At 27.5% G+C, this 20,692-nt stretch overlaps 1 protein-coding gene and 1 non-coding gene across 2 annotated transcripts; both read right to left on the bottom strand.

Annotated features, from left to right (window-relative positions):
* Positions 1 to 1,415: 1,415 nt before the first annotated feature.
* Positions 1,416 to 14,220, bottom strand: LOC110650778 (caffeic acid 3-O-methyltransferase). The gene is made up of 4 exons (XM_021805900.2): positions 13,563 to 14,220; positions 2,191 to 2,501; positions 2,045 to 2,109; positions 1,416 to 1,889 (listed from the first exon to the last, which is right to left on the bottom strand). Exons 1-4 carry the CDS (start codon positions 13,979 to 13,981, stop codon positions 1,587 to 1,589), a joined length of 1,098 nt encoding a protein of 365 aa, XP_021661592.2. The 5' UTR covers positions 13,982 to 14,220; the 3' UTR covers positions 1,416 to 1,586.
* A 6,074-nt stretch (positions 14,221 to 20,294) lies between these two features.
* Positions 20,295 to 20,401, bottom strand: LOC131183736 (small nucleolar RNA R71). Its single transcript, XR_009151761.1, has one exon. It is a non-coding gene; the product is annotated as a small nucleolar RNA R71 (small nucleolar RNA).
* Positions 20,402 to 20,692: the final 291 nt, after the last annotated feature.

Below are 20,692 nucleotides of genomic sequence, written 5' to 3'. Positions count from 1 at the left end.
TTACTAAATCTAGGGATAAAAAAAAGTGAGTGATATCTAAGAGTATACATGGGTCAGTTTGGACAGGTTCAATGTATTTTGCCAAATCAAACTGAAAAAGTCAGTTTTGATAATATTTAAACCGAAACTAACAAATGAAATTACAAAACCACATATATTCAGTTTTAATAATAAGCAAGTTGGGTTCGGTTTAGACGGTTTTTACTTATTTTAATATTTTTTAGTTTTTATATTTAACTCTTATTAAACCTTTTTCATATACATATTATCATACATTAATTGAAAAACAAAATATTAATTTAAGATATATTATTCAGTAAAAATAAATAAAAGCAAAAAATAAAATAAAATTATTTACGTATTTCTCTTTATATATATATATATATATATATATATATATATATATATATATATATATATATATATATATATATTCGGTTTGAATTTGTTTTTTATTATGTCAAAATTAAATCAAATAATTAAAAAAAATAAATAAAAACAATTAATTTATTTTATTATAACTAAAATTTACTCAATCCTATAGTTATCCTCCCCTTCACATCTTAAAATTTTTTTTCTTTTTGTCTCTTTTTTTTATAGTGTAAATAGAGATAAAAAAAAAAACCATTTTTTTAATATATAATAAAAAGTATAAAAGAAAAAGTGGAATAAAAGTATAAATTCACTTAATATTAATAAGAGAAGAGCTGTACCATGAGCAGTTGAATTAGTGGTCTTATTTTCAAACAAATTTTTTATGTAAGGTTAAAGGTTTAAATTCAAAAAAAATTTTCTTATTAAGAGGATTTTACCTAAAGCCAGTCTACTCTAGAGTAAAAAATAAAACACGCAATACCATTATAAATCAACAAAATTATATTTTCTTAAATTATATAAAAATAATATGGAAAAATATATAAAAAATAAAGGTGATGATATTTCTGAGACATAAGGGCAGGGACGGATGGAGGTTAGGGCCAAGGGAGGCATTAGGCCCCCTGAAAATTTAAATATATCTAAAATTAAGATGGTCAAAATAACTTATCATTTTTTTTAATTAAATTTACTTTTCATTATTGTTTAAAAAAAATAGATTTCAAATAAATTAGACAAACTTTTCAATTTTAGGCCATCATAGTAATTCATAATATAAAACATTTATTGTATTTTTGAATTAAAAACAGTACTAAATTTTTAGCAAGTCAATTTTATTAAAAAAAAATAAAGTGTTTAATTTTGTTATTATAGATTAATTGTGACAACATATTAACTTTTGTGAAAAGTTTTCTTATCAATTTTTATTTATTTAACAAGTAACATATTTTAATTAGACCCCTAAACTAAATTCATGGCTCTGTGTAATAAATTTTACGACTAATTGATATATATTTCCTCTATTTTTACATGATAATTAATTAGGATATAATAAACTTTTTATTATAGACAACGCACAATCATATACATAGTTCTTATTTGTTTTCTTTATTGAGAATTACATATACTGTGAATGCCACCTTTGAAAATCTTCTCATCTCACAACTTCAGAAGTTAAAAAGCCAAAAGATAGTATTAAGAAAACTTGGCCCTTAGGCACTCTTCAAGAATTCCATCACATAGGTATTGAAGGCTTCACATACAACTCGAAAACCTTGAAATCCTGCTCCCTTGGCTAATGCCTCAAATTCCTTTTCAGTTCTCTCTTTCCCACCTGGGTTATGAACCAACATCATGCAGTCATTATGAACCACTGGCTTGGTGGCGAGGCTTCTGTCTGGGGCCACCGGAAGAATGAATTCGGCTATGATCACCTTCCCATTTGGTGGCAGCGCTCTGTAACAATTCTTCAAGAATTTTAAGCAGTGTTCATCGCTCCAGTCATGGCATATCCACTGTACAAGAATCAAGAACACTTGCAATTTAGGCCACTAAAAACATCTATGAGTTCTTCTCACTAATGTTTTTTACTCATCTCATCTCTTGCAATTTAACTCTTACTTAAGCTCACTAGAACCAGGATAAGAGGTCTTTAAAATTGCAAACGTACCTTCATGAAAATGGCATCTCCTTTAGGAACCCTAACAAACATGTCCCCACCAACATGCTCCACGCCTACACGCAACAGCAATCTCTATGTGAAAATCAAGCAGGATATTAAGAAGGATTGGAATTTGGAAAGGAATTTGTAAATACCAGGAAGGGATGGAGCATCCTCAAGCACATGGGGCAAGTCGAAGTTAATGCCTTTGATTGAAGGGTATTTGGAGACGATCATGCTAAGAACAGCTCCAGTACCACCACCAACATCCACAATGGAAGAAAGGCCTTCAAAGCCTTTGTAAGTCTCAAGAATTTTCTTCATGGTAATGGTAGAGTGATCAGACATTCCCTTATTGAAAAGCTTATTAAATCTTGGATCTGTGCCATGATATTCGAATGATATCATTCCATACGCCTTGTTAAATGGAATGCCTCCTTCAAGAACTGCATCTTTCAAATGATACCTGTAATCAACACAGCCTTAACTTACTTATCTTATTCATTAATTAGAACATGTTTAATTAATACAAACTAGTCCACATCAAATTCATTTTAAAATCTGTAATTTAGATGTTTAGTATGAATAATAAAAAAGATATTCAACTAATTGAAATTTAGAAAAAAAAAAAAATTTTAGTCACATTTTATTAATAGAGGCCTGAGATTATTTTTTTACTTAATGACCCGTGTTATTATACTATTAGTATTTAATGGCAAAATTACTAAACGTTATTAATATATACTGGCATGACAAGTCTCCCTGAACTCCTAAGCCGAGTCAAGAAATCAGTAGGTAGATTGTATTTTCTACGTATTAAATTTGTGAGGCCCACTTGCCACGCTAGCTAAAAAGCACAAGAAAATTTGCCATGTCAACATAAATTGACAACATTTAGTAACTCAGTCTTTAAATACTAATGGTGTAATAACACAAATTAATTTTAGTAATTTTGAGCAATTCCATCCAATTAGTTGCAAATTCATGCAATTGACTATATTTGTATTTCCAATTTTAATTTGCCGACCAAAATTAGGATTATAATTTTCAATCTCTCCTGCTTATCATATTTTTGTTGATTAAAATTGCCAAATTATACTAAAATTAGAAGTTTAATTTTGATCGATTAAATAAAGTTTAAAAGATGAGAAATTTAAAATGATATAAATAAAAATAGTATCACAAAATTTATAATTTTTGAATATTAATATAAAATTAATTTTAAACAAAATTATACGGAAAAAAAATTTATATAATCAATTCTACTTAGTTTTAGATTAGGATTTTATGGTTGTTATAGATAAAATTAAATAAATATACTAAAATTAATCAAAATTAAAATCAATTTATTAAATTGCAAGTTAGCAAAAAATTTAACTTCTTTTTTTTATCATTAGGCCTACTTTGCAGCACACACATATAATTAATTAATTAATTAGTTTTTTCTGTAATGTGCGTGGCACATATTTATTTACAAACTCGTGATTTAATTTTTTTATATAATATTTTATTATTTTTTTACATATAATATGATATTATCATAGTATTATAAATATTATTTTTAATTATTTAAATTAAAATATAAATTTTAATGTCATTTTCATTAATTATATAAATAAAAATATTTATAAATTTAAGAATTATTATTTTTTTTTGTTGATCATGAAAATTATGTGTTAAATTATTAACATATAATATTAAATTTATTATAAACTTAAATATAATATAAAAAATATAATAATAAATTTTAAAAATATAAATGGTCAATATATTTAAAAATTAAAATAAATTAATAATAAATATAAATTAGCTATTTAATTAAATTTGTTTAAATACTGTTATTTTATTATTTTTTAAATTATAAGTTTAATTTGTATATATTTTAATTTTTTATAATTTAAATAATGTTAACTTAATAACGAGATTGTATAACTAAATTAATATGAAAAGAATTATTTATAAAATTAGAAAATATAATAATTTTAAAATGTATTTTATAGTTTAATGTATTATCATAATAAAAGTTTTATTTTCATTATATTAATATATTAAAATTTTATATTGTTATATTATTTAATATAAATAATTTTAAAATCTATTCAATATATTAATTATTTAATATATTTCATAAATATTTTTATTTTTAAATTATAGATCATATTATATATACTATAAATATATTATAGATTAAAATATAAATATAAATATAAATATAATTATGTATTTTTTATTATTTCATAATAATTATATAATTAATACTTTTAAGTAGTTAAATTATTTTTCTTTTCTCCTTTTCCTCTTCATATCTTCCTCTCGTTTTTATTACTTTCAAAATTTAAAACATAACAACTTGAAATTATTATTGAAAAGAGTATAACTTTTCACATAAATACATGCCAAAATATAATTAGATTTTCTTATAATTTTATCATCAAAATCAACAATCTAGTTAAGATTGACTAATAAATTAAAAAATAAAAATGTGTTCATGCACAAATTATAATTAATCTATATTTAAACTAAGTAAGCTCAAGAAAATTAAAATTTCATACAATAACATCTAAAATGCACTTTTTTATGTAAAAATAATATTAAACATCCCAAATATTATTGGTTGCATCAATATTAAATGTGAAAAAAATTGAAAAATAAATCTATCTTAACCTATAGATATAAACATCATTGAATTTGTAAGTACATTGGTTTCATTTAGGGATGTCAATAGGTTGGGTATTTGCAAGTACATGACTTGACAAAACCTTTAATAGAATGTGTTTGTGTAATATATAATCGGATTTGGAATAAATTTGGTTTGAGAAATAGTACCTGTTTAGGATCAAGTTGGGTTCAGATTTTACATATTAGGTGTCTGTTATCCAAAACCGTTTACATAAATAATTAATTAAATTTAAAATATATGTTTTTTTATGATAATATTTATAAATTTTTATATATTATATTTTAAATACATAGAATTTAAATATTTTATAGAATAACTAAATTTTAAAATATAAAGTATTAATAAAAAATTATATAGATTATTAGTTAAAAATATATAAAATTAAACAGATTTGGGTATTTTTTGGTTGATTTTGAGACAGATTTAGATAGTTGAGGATAAATTTTAATAGAGTTTGAGACGGATTAAGGTATTGAAAATATTAATAGGGTTCGAGTTTGAATTCAAGTAAAATGCTTTTCACGGGTATCTTATTTTCATCATTAGTTTCATTTCATATTGATAATAACAAAATCATAGACATTCTCATTCAACTATCTGTTAGTAGTATGCCATAGAGCAAATCATTTAGTATGTATCTTGTATATGTTTTATTAATAAAAGGCATTTTCACTTTTCTGTTTACATAATATATTTAGGTGTAATAGAAAATGTCCATTAATATTTTGTTAGAAATTCTATTCTTAAGTTGTTAAGAATATGAGTAACAGTATTTCTAGCACAAAGTATCATAAATTGATTCACAATCGAGGATACTTCACAATAAGGACATGACTTATCTAGAAAGATTATAATCATGTTTGTTCCCAAGTTATTTATATGAGCTGTAAATAAGATGAAATGGTGAGTCTCATGCCATATAACAAACATGATAGGCCCTTATGCATGATAAGTAGGCCGAACCAGTGACATTTATGATAAGCACATGGAGTTTACTCTAGTCAATGCATTGTCATTAATCATATTAGTACATATAATCTTTAGACCTGAGATAGCACAGTTATCTTGTATATAGGTGATTTGAGTTTGATACTGCTTTCATATTTGTACCGTGTATGGGTATATGGGCATGTGTTAGCTCTTACTAGTTGTATATAGAGGTAGGTGTTGATCAATATGGAATCTGTTACCCTAAGTAAATAGGGATAAAATCCTATGCTCATTTAATTGTTCTTGATGTTTCAAGTTCCTGGCCAGGACAGATAAATTTAATCAGAAAAGAGTTTCTGATGAGAAAATCTTTTTAATCAAGAACTGGAATTAAAAGAGAACATAATATTCATAGTTAATGGGGTTTGACATAAACCATGACTCCAGCTCGAATTAGGATTTTGTAACAGAGAGATTCTAGTGCATAGTAACATATGATAAAAGGTTCATTTAAGGTATTCCTTATTACTAATTGGGTGGCCATGGCATGTTATATTAGGTGTTAACCATAGTCTATGAGGTGCATAAAATGATTTAGAGAAATCATTTATGGTAAGAAAGAGTTTTAATGATATTAATATTTAATATCATATCTCATTGCCAATTAGTGATGAGCCTAGTGAGTCACACACATACACAAGTAATGACCAAGTTAAAAGTGATTTAATTAATTAGTTAAAGAGTTTAATTGATTAATTAAATAGTTTTGGTTTGCAATTAGATTGCAAAGTCCCTAGCATGACTTGAAACTAAATCTTAGTTATTGGATGTATAGTACAAGTTAAATTTATATTTAAAGTATTTAAATATGAATTTAATAATGAGAAATTAATTAATAGAGATTAATTAATTAATTTGTATTTGATATAAATTGATTAGAAGAGGAGAAATAATTATTTTGGGTTGAGAACTCAAAATTACAACACAAGGGTAATTTGGTCATTTCATAGGGTGACATGTGGCACCATGAGATGATAACATATGGCACCATATAAGCTTGCCATTTGTCTTCCAATAATGTAAAATGAACAAAGTTAAGATTAAATCTAATTTTGACACTTGGCTTAATGTGATTAGGTCAATTAAAATTCTGAGCCAATCAGAAGATGACATGTGGTAAGGGTTTTAAGTGATGACCTAATTATATAATGTGTTGTTATGAAAGAATGAATAACATTCTGATTTTATCAAAGAGATGCCGCCACCCTTGAAGTCTTCTTCCTCTCTTCTTCTTCATCTCTCATCAATTCAAAGAGAATTGCCCATATTCTCTTGAATTAAAATTGCTAGAAATCGTTTCTAGTATTCTGTATACATCTACAACCTCTCTAAAGGCAAATCCCTATTTTCTAATTGGTTGGCAAGGCTTTAGAAGCTGTTCAAGGGGCTGCCATTGGTGATCTTAGTGTGGACAATCTAGAGGGATAACATTTAGGGTCCTAGGTGCTTCCCAAAGGTACCAAACACATCTACAGTGCATCAAAAGGTTAGTGCACATGTTCTTGAATTAATCTAGGTTTCTAATGAATTAATATGTTAATTCTAAAATCTTAAATGGAAAATGTAGATCCAAATACATATTAAAAGTGTTTTAATATGCTGTTGAACATTGAAATCAATAGGTAAATAATGAATCTTGCATGATGCATGAGACCCTAGAAGAAAATTTTTGAATTCAATGTTCTAATCTAATAATTTTCATGCTTCTGCTCATTCAATTGGTATCAGAGCCACTATATTTGCCATTTAGATTGTTTAATATATGATTTAATTGTGTGATTTGATCATAAGATGATTGATTCATTGCTGGTTGCAAAGAAATATGTGGCGGCATGCTTGTTTGGAGTCACCATGGTGGCGGCTTGCATGGTTGTGCAAACCTAGGGTGCGCATGACTTGGGCTTGAGTGTGGGCTTGTTTTCAAGGCCCATAATTAGGCCCATGACTAATTAAAATGTTTAATTAGGATTTTTAATCACACAATTAAATTTTGATTCAAATCTGAATTTTTAAATTTGTTTGAATGTGATTCAAATATGAATTTTTAAATTTGTTTGAATCATATTTAAATCTGGATTTTTAAGTTGAATATGAGATATTCAATTTAATTTTAGTATGTATGTTTTATTTAATTGTTAAATAGTGATATGCATAATGGATGATCATGGATAATTAAAGAGTAATGTAATTGGATTTATTTCTTTTATGTTTCTTTGGGTTGTAATTTAATTAATTTATTTTAGTGGCATGTATTATAAATGTTGTAATATTTTTGGGTTGTAATTTCATTTATTTAGTTCTTGTAAATTCGCTTTGGTATGCCAAGGATTACTATGTAATTGGATTGCAAGAAGATCAAGGAGGTCAAGAGCATTGGTGGGACCAGTGGGAGGAATTCAAGATCAAGTGTTGATTATGTACTCTTTCAGTAACTCTTGTAATATGAATGAATAAAATGCACCTAAGAATGCCTTGATTCAAATCTTGGTGGCTCAAAATTAAATCTCGTAGAAAGTCCTTGATCATACCATATTTATATGTTTATCCATGAATGCATGAGATGTATGGGAATATATGCAAATATATGATATATGTATGCTAATTGAATAATGTGCAAAGTGAGACCATAATAGTAATTAGGCCGACCACAAAATCTTCTAAACAAATGATTAAGTTAGAAATGGTATAATTAAAGGTAATTATATCATGGGCCCTCCATTGAGGCAATTATTTTAAGAAATTTTAAATACTTGCATATGATGCAATTAATTTAAGAGATTTTCTTAAGAATAATTGTTAAGTATGAGATGTTGTAAATATGTAAATGGTTTAATTGCCAATAATGGATGTGCCTGAGGACATTAAAATTATTTGCATGTTTACTGGCTCAATGGGATCAACTTAACTAATGCAAGATAAGTCAATAATGGATGTGCCTGAGATTTTGAACATTAGGGACTAGGTAAAGGATTGAACCTCACATGAGATGTGATGGGCAAGGAGTTGCTCACTTATAGTTTATTGTAATTCTAATAATGGATGTGCCTGAGGATGATCAATAATATTACAAGAATTCAATCACCCACTAGAAATATATCCAACTAGGATTTTCGTTTTCTACTATGAAAGAGTAGGATTCGCTAAGTTAGGGGGAGGACTAATTTGATTAAAAGACCATAATCATTTTGGTTAAATACATGATACATTTACTAATTAATCTGGTTATTTTCTACAATTAATTTTCTGATAATAATGAGCACACCACAACCACCACTATCCAATATCCTTGCTAGTATACTTGATCACAATATGTTGACAGGATCTAATCTTTCTGATTGGTTAAGAAATTTGAAACTTGTCCTGAACCTTGAACATATAAGATATGTTCTAGACTCACAGGTTCCTAGTCCCTTACCTCCAGAGGCCACTCAAGAGGAACATGAAACTTTGGACAAGTGGAAAGAGCATGATATGAGAGCCAAGTGTTACATGCTTGCTTCTATGAGTAATGAGTTACAGAAGCAACATGAGAACATGCAATATGCAAGTGAGATCCTCCTTCACCTACAAGAGTTATATGGTGAACATAGCAGGAATGTCAGGTATGAGATATCTAGGCAGCTATTTCGCATAAGGATGTCTGAGGGACAAAATGTTGGGGATCATGTCCACAAGATGATTCGGCTGATTGAACAACTGAAACATCTTGACTTTAATATGGATTTCCAACTGTAGATGGATTTGATCCTTCAGTCCCTTCCTGAGTCATTTGGGAATTTTGTGACAAATTTTCATATGACTAAGCAGGAATACACCTTGGCTGGTCTACTTAACATGCTGGTTATTGCCCAAAAGAATATGCCAGGCAATAAAGGGAAAGAGGTAGCTTTGATTGCATCTTCTTCTACTGGAAAGTCCAACAAGAAGAAGGGTAATAAGAAAAATAAACCTCAAATTCCTGATCCTTCCAAGAAGATAGCTAAACAGAAAGGGAAGACCAAAGCTGATAGAGGCAAAGGAAAGTGTTTCCACTTCCAGAAAGATGGGCACTGGAAAAGAAATTGCCTAGAGTATCTTGCTTCTCTGAAGGACAAGAAGGATATACCTTTAGAAGGTATGTCTATATCTTGTTATTTATATGTTGATGATGCTCATAGTTCATCTACAGCTTGGGTTTTGGATACCGGTGCCAGTTCTTACATTTCTTATGATATATAGGAACTAGCAAACAGTAGCAGCTTGCGTTCTCGAGATGTTAAACTCCGGATTGGAGATGGCTCAACTGTTGAAGCTTTAGCCATAGGATCTAAATATTTTTACATGTCTGGACATGTTTTGTGTTTGAATAATATTTTATATGTACCTGATGCTTTTAAGAACATCATTTCTATATCTAGTTTGACTAGAAATGGCTATGAATTTCAGTTCATAGATGATGTTTGTAATATTTATTTTGAAAATAAATATGTTGGCTCGAGTTATATGCATGATGGTCTTTATTATTTGGATAATAATGACAAACATAAATTGAATGCAAGTGATCTAAATGAATGCAATGCCATGGTGAAAATCGACTCAAGTTCAAAATATATTTGGCACTTAAGATTAGGTCATGTTGCAGAAGATAGGATTACAAAACTAAAAAAAATGGGGATTCTATCCTCATTGGGCTCTGAACCTACTCCAACTTGTGAATCCTGCCTTCAGGGCAAAATGACTAGATCACCCTTTGTTGGACAAGGACTAAGAGCTGAAAATATTTTGGAGCTAATACATAGTGATGTATGTGATCCATTTAAAGAAATGGCTAGAGGCGGTTTTTATTACTTTATTACCTTTACTGATGACAAATCAAGATTTGGGTATTTGTATTTGATGAAATACAAATATGAATCCTTTGAAAGTTCAAAGAATTTAAATCTGAAGTAGAAAATCAAACAAGAAAAAGTATTAAAGCTCTTCGATCAGATCATAGAGGTGAATACTTTAGTACTGAATTTGATGAATACTTGAAAGAGCATGGCATTGTTTCCCGACTCTGACTCCTCGGGACACCAATTTGAATGGTGTATCTGAAAGGAGAAATCGTACCCTATTGGATATGGTACGTAGTATGATGAGCTATACTGATATGTCAATATCCTTTTGGGTATTTGCATTAGAATCAGCTTTGCATATTCTGAATAGGATTCCATCAAAATCATATCTTTCACACCTTATGAGATATGACATGGAAGAAAACCAAGTCTTAAGCATGTTAAGATTTGTGGTTGTCCAGCTTTTATCAAAAAGCTGAACACTGATAAATTGGAAACCAGATCAGAAAAGGGTCGATTTGTTGGATATCCAAAAGAGAGTTGGAGAAATTTAAAACTCAAAAAAATTTAAAAACATATAAATTTATTTTGTTTGTTGGAGAAAAAAAGACACAAAAATATAGGAAAAATCATATTATATGTCAAAATTAATTAGACTTGGGTCATTAAAAAAAAGTGTTTAAACGTAAACTTATCTGTTACTATTTTTTTTTTAAAAGAAAGGTTACAAATTTATAATAAATAAAATATTTGTCTTTCAATAAAATTAGAATTTCATATCTAATGATGTAAATATAAATTTCTTATTTAATTAAATAGTTAACTCTTGATAATAATTTTATAATTATGTTAATTAAATTGTTAATTTTTTAATTGTAATTTTATAATTTAATATTATAAGTTTGTAAATATTTAGAACAATTAAAAAAATAAATTAATAAAAGTGAAATTTGATGTTTAAGATTGTTTATTAATTTTATTATAATAAATTAAATAATTTTTAATGAACCAATAATATTTATAGAATTAAGAATATAGGATTATAATATGATTTTTGGTGCAAGTAGAATTACTATTAAAATAATATTAAAATTTTAATTTATATTAATTATAATAATATTAGAAATTAAAATTATTTATAGATTTAGCGATGTATAAGTCGCCACTAAATATTTTTAGTGATGAATTTGTATAGAATAATTTTTCATTATTGAAATTATTAGCGACAAAGAGGTCATCATAAAAATTATTAGCGACAAATTTTTATAAAATAGTTTTCCGTTATTGTAAATATTAGCGTTACATGCATTGTCACTAAAGATAATTAGCAAGAAATTCATTTGAATTAGCTACAAACTTTCGTCTCTTATATATATTATTAGTGATAAATACCTATAGATACGTTTTTATTAGTATTTTAATAAATAATATAAATCATTAAAGACATTTTTTATAAGTAAATATTCCTCCCTCTATCCGCATTAATATATAATATAGAAATATAATATATTGAAAAAAATGTTAATTTTGATTGAGTTTTCATCATCCTCCTGTGCATATTTGAGTGACCTGCAGTTTCCCTAGTAGCTGGTGGTTTCTTCAACGGCGGCGATAATAATAATCTAAAGCTTAGTCTTTGAGACTTAGGGTTGCAGATTAAGTACCTGTTTTAGTCCTAAGTCTTCTGATTTTTAGGCTTTTAGCCTCTTTTCATCTGGGCCTAGGGTTGGGTTTTATATCATTTTAAGAAAATAGGTAAAAGTTAGCTCAAAGAAAATAAGTGTCCAAAACCTTATAAAGAGCATATCTCTTTATCTCAAACCAATATGATATTGAGATGGTGCCACATGGCGCCGTCAATTTAAAATTATATCAATCAATTTTTTTTAGCAATTAAAATATTATTATTATTATTAAAAACAAAAAAAAAAATGATTTTAACTTAAAATTTGATGGAGTCATTTAAAATGGATTTCAGTTTATCGGAATTGACTGACTTTCAAAAAAAATTTTCATTTTAAATGTTAAAAACACAATTTGAAAAATAGTTTAAAAATTTTTATGCTTAAATTATATTAAATTTAATTAAAAATTATATTTTAATGACATTTAATTAACTTATTTGAAAATATATCTTTTATAAATAACAATAATATCAAAATAGTTCTATCAAAAAAGTAATTAAGCATATGAATTTATTAGTGGTTTAATATATTCTCCTCTCATTTTTTTTTTCCTTCTTTCAAATTCTCATCGCATTTTCAACTTCTATTTATCCAAATCCTGAAATTTTTTTTCATTTTGAAACAAAATTTTAAATTGTTTTTAAACAATAATTTTAATTATTGTTATAGTAATTATTTAGTTGATCTAATTTAGCAATACTAATTATTTATAATAATTAACTGCTTATATGATAATTTAAAATAAAAATATTTGATAAAAACAGCTATTGGATTAACTGTTAAATGTAAAAATGATAGTATCATCTTTTTAATTATGGTCACAATACTATAAAAAATGTAATATTTCATGATCTACTCTTTCAACTTCTAAAATACATATGCCATAAAACATTATATATAAGAGAAGTTAAATATTTTGATCTTAATCAAAATAATAAACAGAACGTTAAAAGTTATCGACAAACAATGCCTGTTTGACACATGAACTATTAAAAAGTCGCAATGAATAAATGGTAAACACCAATCATTCTAGGCATGGTAAGCCTTTTCTCATTAATCATCCACCAGTTTGTCTCTTAATTTTCTTATTTCACTTGTAGCTTCTTTTAACTAAGTACCAAATTCTTATACAAAATATTATAATATAAATAATTAAAAAAAAAAATACCATGTTAGAGATTCAAAAGTTTGTGGTTTTCTTGAAATTAAATTTCATTCTACGTACCCATTTATATTTGAAGTGCTAAACAAGTTGAGAATTAAGAACTCAATTAAACAAAGAGTCAAGAGAGTCGCATAGTAGATTGGCATTCTTGACCCAAAAAAAGAGAGAGAGAGTTGCAGAGAAAGATTACCAGCTTTCCATGAGGACTTTATCCTGGTTCGTGAGACAAAGAGCGGCAATAGACACACCATCTTCATTCTTGGTCAAGAATTTGCAAACAGGAGCAAGACCATAGAGCCTCTCAACTTTGCCATCAGGAAGGGTTCTCAGAGAATAAGTAAGAACGGAGTAGCTGGCCAAGAGTCGCAAGATACGGTCCAACATCACCGGCGCATCTGGGTTCGCGGTGGGTAGCTGAGAAGCGATGTCGGATGGCGACAAGAATGCACCAGGACCTGCTTTAGCCATGATTTCAAGTAGGTCGAGCTCAATGGCTGATTTCAGCACCATAGGCAGCACTGATGCGCTAGCTAGTTGCATAGCAAACAAAATCGCTTCTTCATCTGATACCTGAGTAGGAGTCATCTGAGTTTCGCTGGTTGATCCCATTCTTGTTGATTCCTTTTCACCTTGTTCAAGACTGGAGATCAAGTGAATTAATTATAATTTAATAAGGTTGAAGAAGGAAGGTATATGGGTTTCAAGAAGCATGGCCGTAAAGTTGTTATATATACATGGAGGTTTGCTCAACCACCTCTGAAGCTTTCCCTATGAAAACGGTGTCCACTTCCCAACAAAGAATGGAAGCCCTACTCCAAAATTGAAAAGAACATGAAAATTTTCAAATTGTCTGTGGATGGCAATAATTCCATTTTTCATCCACACCAAAAAGATGTCTCCACTACTGGATTTTTATAAGGAAAATTTATAATTTGGTCTCTGAATTTTATCCTATATTATATTTTAGTCCCTTAATTTTGAGAAATTAATTATTTAATCTTTGAGTTTTATACTATATTACACTTTAGTCCCTCAATTTTGAGAAATAACTTATTTAGTTATTTAATTTTAATATATAGAATAATTTAGTCCCATAATTTTAATGTTTACAATAAAAGGATTAAATTATTCTACATATTAAAATTATAGGGACTAAAATATGATACAGTGTAAAATTTAGAAACTAAATAATTAATTTCTAAAAAATTAGAAATTAAGGTGAAATATAAGATAAAACTTAAAAATTAAATAATTAATTTCTCAAAATTCAATAACTAAAGTATAATATAAGATAAAACTCAAAAACTAAATTGTAGATTTCCCTTTTTATAAACTGTCACACCCTCAAGCTCTCAATTATTTCATGTTAATATTTGTAATTAGTATAAATATTCATTATTTATTTTTAAACCCAAAAACTTGCATAAAAAATTTAATAAGAATAACTATAAATATCATTAAACATCATATTAAATAAAATAATACATTATTAGAACACCTTATTTTTAGAAGAAGAATATTATCATCCAAATAAAGTGAAACCCATATATAACCATTTTCTGCCTCTTTCTCTTCTCTTCTTCGTTCTTTTTTAGATGGTCACCAATGGGAGATCTCATCAATGCTACCCTCCCTTTTTTTATTATTTTTTTATTTTTTTTAATTTTTATTTCTTTAATAACTCTCATATGATTTATACCTTGCATAAATTCTCAAATTTAATCTTACATATTAATAGATGATGAATATATTTGCTTCTTTCTTAATGAAGATTTGTTGTGTTTTCTCTCCTTTCCTACTTGAAAAATTTTTCTGTGTCTTTTGATGAATTATTTTGTTTATTAGATAGTAATATAGTACGAAAGGCAGGTATTTTCAATCTTGAATTTATATCAAATTCGATTAAAATTCATTTTACACTTTTCAAATTCATCCTAAACCCAATTATCATTACTTAAATAACGTATGAACTCTTTTAATTTTGTATATTTTAATTGATAATATATACAAAATATATTTTTATTAAATTTTAAATTTTAGATAATTATATAAAATTTTAAATATTTATTTAAAATATAATATATAAAATTTATAAAAAATATATTTTATATTTAATTAATTATTTATAAAAACAGATTCGATACAATTATTTTTTTAAAATTAATAACTCAATGCTGAAAATTTAATTATATATTATCAAAATTCATAAAGAAAAAGTTTTTGATTGAATGGAATATTTAAAAATATTAAAAACATTAGGTCCGTTGCCACTTGGAGGAATCCTTGTCAAATTTGGATGAATATTGATAAATTCTGTTTGCTGTGCCCTGAAAAAAGTTGAGTATTTTAATTGGGCAAATGTACAAATATAAAGTAAATTTATTAAAGAATTAAATTCCTTTACTAAGCACTATGAAGAATATTGATTGGCCTGTTGATTAACTTCTCCCAATTCAATTGTGGTAATAAATAATATGTATTCCACTTTCATGTCCTTATAATGAAGAATGCTAGTCATCATCTCACTTTTAAAAATAGTTGAGTTTTAATGAGATTCACGGCTTTTATAAGTATAGGAGCACTCAATAATTTACTTAAACATGGCTACCTTCCACTCAAATTTGAGATAAAGAAAAAAAAAATCATACAAATCTTTTAAAAAAAAAAAATCACTACATATTACTTCCTATAATTGAAGAGGAATTAGGAAGGCTGGTGAGGTTTGCAGGAAATTCTTTGAACTTGGAATCTACAAGAACTTCCAAAAATTGCAATTTTTATCTAAAAGATTACTGAGAATTGACCTAATCTCTCTCTTTTGTTTTTTATTTTTTTTTATCAATAGATAGATATTAGGTCTTATTTTCTATGATGCAATCAAAGTTGTAATATAATTATAATTACATAATATATTTAATTACGTTGTTTAATAATACAAAAATTTGATATAATGAAATAACAATTACATATGTAATCAATTATATTTAAAATAAAGTAATGATCATTACATAAAAAAATAAATGTAATTATAACTATTTATTTTAATTTTTTTATTCATTGTCAATACTACCGTCACTACCATTATCCAACCACCACCACCACCACCTCCATCACAACCACTTGATCACCACTATTACCATTTAGCTATTATTACCTCTATACCACCTAGCCACTACCCCTACTACTACCTCTTCTTGCCACTACCCCTACTACTACCTCTTCTTGCCACCACCTCCATCACAATCACTTGATCACCACTATTACCATTTAGCTACTATTACTTCTATACCACCTAGCCACTACCCCCACTACTACCTCTTCTTGCCGCCACCACCACCACCACTTAGCTACTACTATCACTCTACTATCAATCACTACAACTATTATCACTTATTATTAACACAATAAATAAATTAAATATTAAAATAAAAATTATCATTACATTACAATACTTTTATTTTTATTTTATAACCAAACGCAGGAATGTAATGACAATTATATTACATTACAACTTTAATTACATTACATAATTAATTACATTACATTATATTACGCTCTATCAAATATAACCTTAGTTTAAAAAAGCTATATTTAATAAGATATTCTCATGTTAAGTTTTTCTAGATTTTATTAATAAAATAATTTAATTGCTTTATTTTATTACTTTTAATCCCTTATTCTATGAAAAAACTATATAATTATTTAATAAAATTGAAAAAAAAAACTAAGAAAATTCAATATGCACCAACAAGTAGGAATTACAATGAATAGAGTACTTAAGAAAATTACTCTATTTAAATTTGAGCTTAGTTAGCATTTTCAATACTCAAATTTATATTAAATTCGATTAAAATTCATTATATACCATCTAAATTCATCCTAAATTTTATTTTTATTACTCAAATATATAATATATAAACCTTTTTAATTTTCTATATTTTAATTAATAATCTATACAAAAAATATATATTTTTATTAATTATTTATATTTTAAAATTTTGATAATTTTGTAAAATTTTAAATTTTATTTATTTAAAATATAATATATAAAAATAATATTTTAAAATATACTTTATAGTATTTAAATATTTTTTAAGAAAAAAAATTACTATTAGTTCCTTTATTTTAATAAAACTAAATATTTAGTCATTCTATTTAAAAAAAAAAAAAAAATATATATATATATATATATATATATATATATATATATATATATATATATATATATATATATATATATATATTAGTTAGTCACTATATTTTTATTCCATTTACTATTTAGTCTCCCTAGTCATTTTATGTATCAGTTAAAATTTTATTCAATTAATATAATTCGAAAAACATAACTATATAGTTACTCTATTTTCTAAACCTTGAACTATCTACCTTTATGATGGTATTTCTCTCTTCTTTAATTACATTGACTAACAAAAACTTGATTTGAACTGGATAAAAGGATTAAAGAATGAATTGTTGGAGTAGTTTTGCATCTACCTCTATGATGGTATTTCTCTCTTCTTTAATTACATCTCACTGTTACACTCATTTCATATAGGCATTTTAGGATAGTTTTGCATCCATTTTGCCCTTATATTTTAGTATATTTTATGTTTTTAGCTTTATTTTAGCTTATTTGTTAACTTTGGATACTTTATATTTGATTTTTGTAATTTTGTTGTTTTTGATAGATTTTTGTGGCAAATTGAAGATCAATGAGTGCATTAGGAAGTGATTTGAAGAAATTTGGAGTTCTTTAAGCATGGAGGAAAGTTGAAGAAATCAAGCCTTGAAAGAGCAAGTTAGCCTAAATTTGCTTGAGACTTTGCTTATGATGTTGCTTATGATATGTCATATAAGCTTAACCTTAAGCCTGTTCAAGCTGAAAGTCAAGCACGACTTAAATCCTACTGATTCAAGCTTTTACTCCAAAACCCGCTGAGAATTGCTTAAGATCCTGCTTAGGGTAAGCGGCAGTGCTTAAGGTACAGCACAAGTCAAGCTAAAAATTAAGCATGAGCAGAAAAGTCCATTTTACTCCAAGTCTGCCGAGATTTGCTGAGGGTCTGCTTAACCCTAAGCAGACAGTGCAACCACATGCTGAAATTTGCTGAAGAAGCTGCTTAGGGTAAGCAGTACCCTAAGCAGACTGCTCAAAACGTGAATGACTGTACTGACTTAGACATTTCTACACCTCATTTCCTATCCACTCCTTGGTTCTTATTCGCTTTTAGTGCAACTTTTTGGGACTATATAAAATTATCATTTTCTAGTTTTTGCCACAAGAGGAAACGGGAAGAAACAAAGGAAAGAAAAAATTATAAATAAAGAGAGGAGGAGGACGCCATTTTTCTGAGGGAGGAGCTCTAGAAATCAGAGTTTTGGGTTCTTCCACCTGAGTTTTTCTATTTTTAGTTCTCTTATCATATTTTTCTTTACTTTTCCATCAATCTTTCTTGTAAATACCGACATCAGTGAGTAAACTCTTTGCATTTCAGAGTTGGGGATATATGTTTTAGATTAATTTGTGGATTTGGACTGGTTATTTCCATATTTTATCTAAATATGAGTTTTGATTCCTTCCTTGTATGCTTGATTTACTTGCCTAATGTTGGTACCCATTGGGTATTGTGTTAATCTTTGATTGAAGGACCGAAAGGTGAAAGTCATTGATAGATAATCAAGGATTGGAACTTAAAATTACCTAGATTTAGAAATAAACTATGATTTTAAGAGGAATTAATGATTGGTTACAAAACTTAATAGGTTTTAAAGTAATCAAATAACATACGAAAGTAGGTTTGGTTATTTTAGAACACATTTTGGTTTGCTTGAAAAAGATATCAAAGGAATTTAGAATCAATCACCTTCAAACTCTATTTTTCCCTAAAAATTGGAATACCCAAGACAAATCCCAATTAATTTATGCATAAACCCCAAACTCTGGAATCACTTTTAACATAATTAGACTTTGATTTAAATTACCCATTATTAATTTAGTTTAACTGCAAACTAGATTTAGAATTTATTTATTTACTCTTTACCCATTCCAATTAGATTAATCAATTTACTTTGCTCATTTACATTTACCATTTATTCATCAATCATTAGCCTAAATAATCGCTTCATTCATAGTTTGGTACTCAAACGGCAAATCCTCGTGGGAATGATATTTGACTCATCACTCTATTACTTGAGACGACCTATATACTTGCGGATTTGTGCAACAAGTTTTTGGCGTCGTTGTCGGGGATTTGATTTTTGTTTGATATTGAACGATTGTTTGTTTGGTTAATTTGGGCATTTTATTTTATTTTTAATTTCTTTTAACATTTTACTTTGAGAATTTGTTTATATCATTTTTCAGGTACTTTATTTTATGAGAATGACAAAAAGTGAAGAAATCAATTTATTCTTTGATCTAGAAATAGAAAAGACAGCAAGAGCTTTAAGAGCAGAATCTAAGAGGAGAAAAGTTGAATTTAAAGCTCAACAACAACAAGAAAGAGCACAAGAGCAAGAGCAATTACAAGAAGAAATGGCCAACAACAACAACAACAACCGCTCTGTGAAGGATCACGCCTATCCTAACATTGGGGATTTCATGCCAAGTATCACAAGACCAAGAGTAGAAGCTAATAATTTTAAATTGAAGCCTGCACTGTGTCAGATGGTACAACAATCACAATTTGGGGAAAGTCCAAGTGAAAGTCCATATGTGCATCTAGCACACTTTCTTGAGATCAGTGATATGTTGAAGATAAATGGAGTCTCTGATGATGCAATTTGACTCAGATTATTCCCTTTGTCTTTGAAGGACTGAGCTAGAGAGTGGTTATATTCTTTGCCACCGGGTTCTATCACAACATGGGATGAACTTTCTCAAGCATTTTTAGCTCAATATTTTGCACCAAGCAAGACAGCTAAGCTAAGAAATGAGCTGACTTCTTTCAAACCTAGAGATGATGAGAGCTTATATGAAGCATGGGAGAGGTACAAGGATTTGCAAAGGAGATGTCCACATCATGGGATTCCTAAGTGGATGCTTGTTCAACACTTTTACAATGGAGTTTCACTAGCTATTAAAAGTACAATTGATGCATCTTTTGGAGGTGACCTTATGGAGAAATCTGAAGATGAAGCTTTTTCTACTCTTGATAAAATTGCTTATAACAATTACCAATGGAGTTGTGAGAGGAATGAGATCAAGAAACCAGCTGGTATGTTTGAGCTTAATGCCATGAATATGATTAATGCTAAGTTTGATGTTTTGACAAGGAAAATGGACAAGCTAAGCATGAAAGTAGATTCTTCAGTTGGAGG

Source organism: Hevea brasiliensis, chromosome 9 (genome assembly GCF_030052815.1).
Source record: "Hevea brasiliensis isolate MT/VB/25A 57/8 chromosome 9, ASM3005281v1, whole genome shotgun sequence".
Lineage (NCBI taxonomy): Eukaryota > Viridiplantae > Streptophyta > Magnoliopsida > Malpighiales > Euphorbiaceae > Hevea > Hevea brasiliensis.
The sequence above is the reverse complement of the archived record's forward strand: the minus strand, read 5'-3'. Positions and strand labels throughout refer to the sequence as shown.

What these genes read in the sequence shown, in the direction of transcription:
- LOC110650778 (XM_021805900.2), bottom strand. Translation starts at nt 13,981, where the DNA reads ATGGGATCAACCAGCGAAACTCAGATGACTCCTACTCAGGTATCAGAT. An exon ending in AAAGTCCTCATGGAAAGCTG is followed by an intron (nt 2,502 to 13,562) that starts GTAATCTTTCTC and finishes TGTTGATTACAG; the next exon opens with GTATCATTTGAAAGATGCAG. An exon ending in GAGATGCCATTTTCATGAAG is followed by an intron (nt 1,890 to 2,044) that starts GTACGTTTGCAA and finishes ATTCTTGTACAG; the next exon opens with TGGATATGCCATGACTGGAG.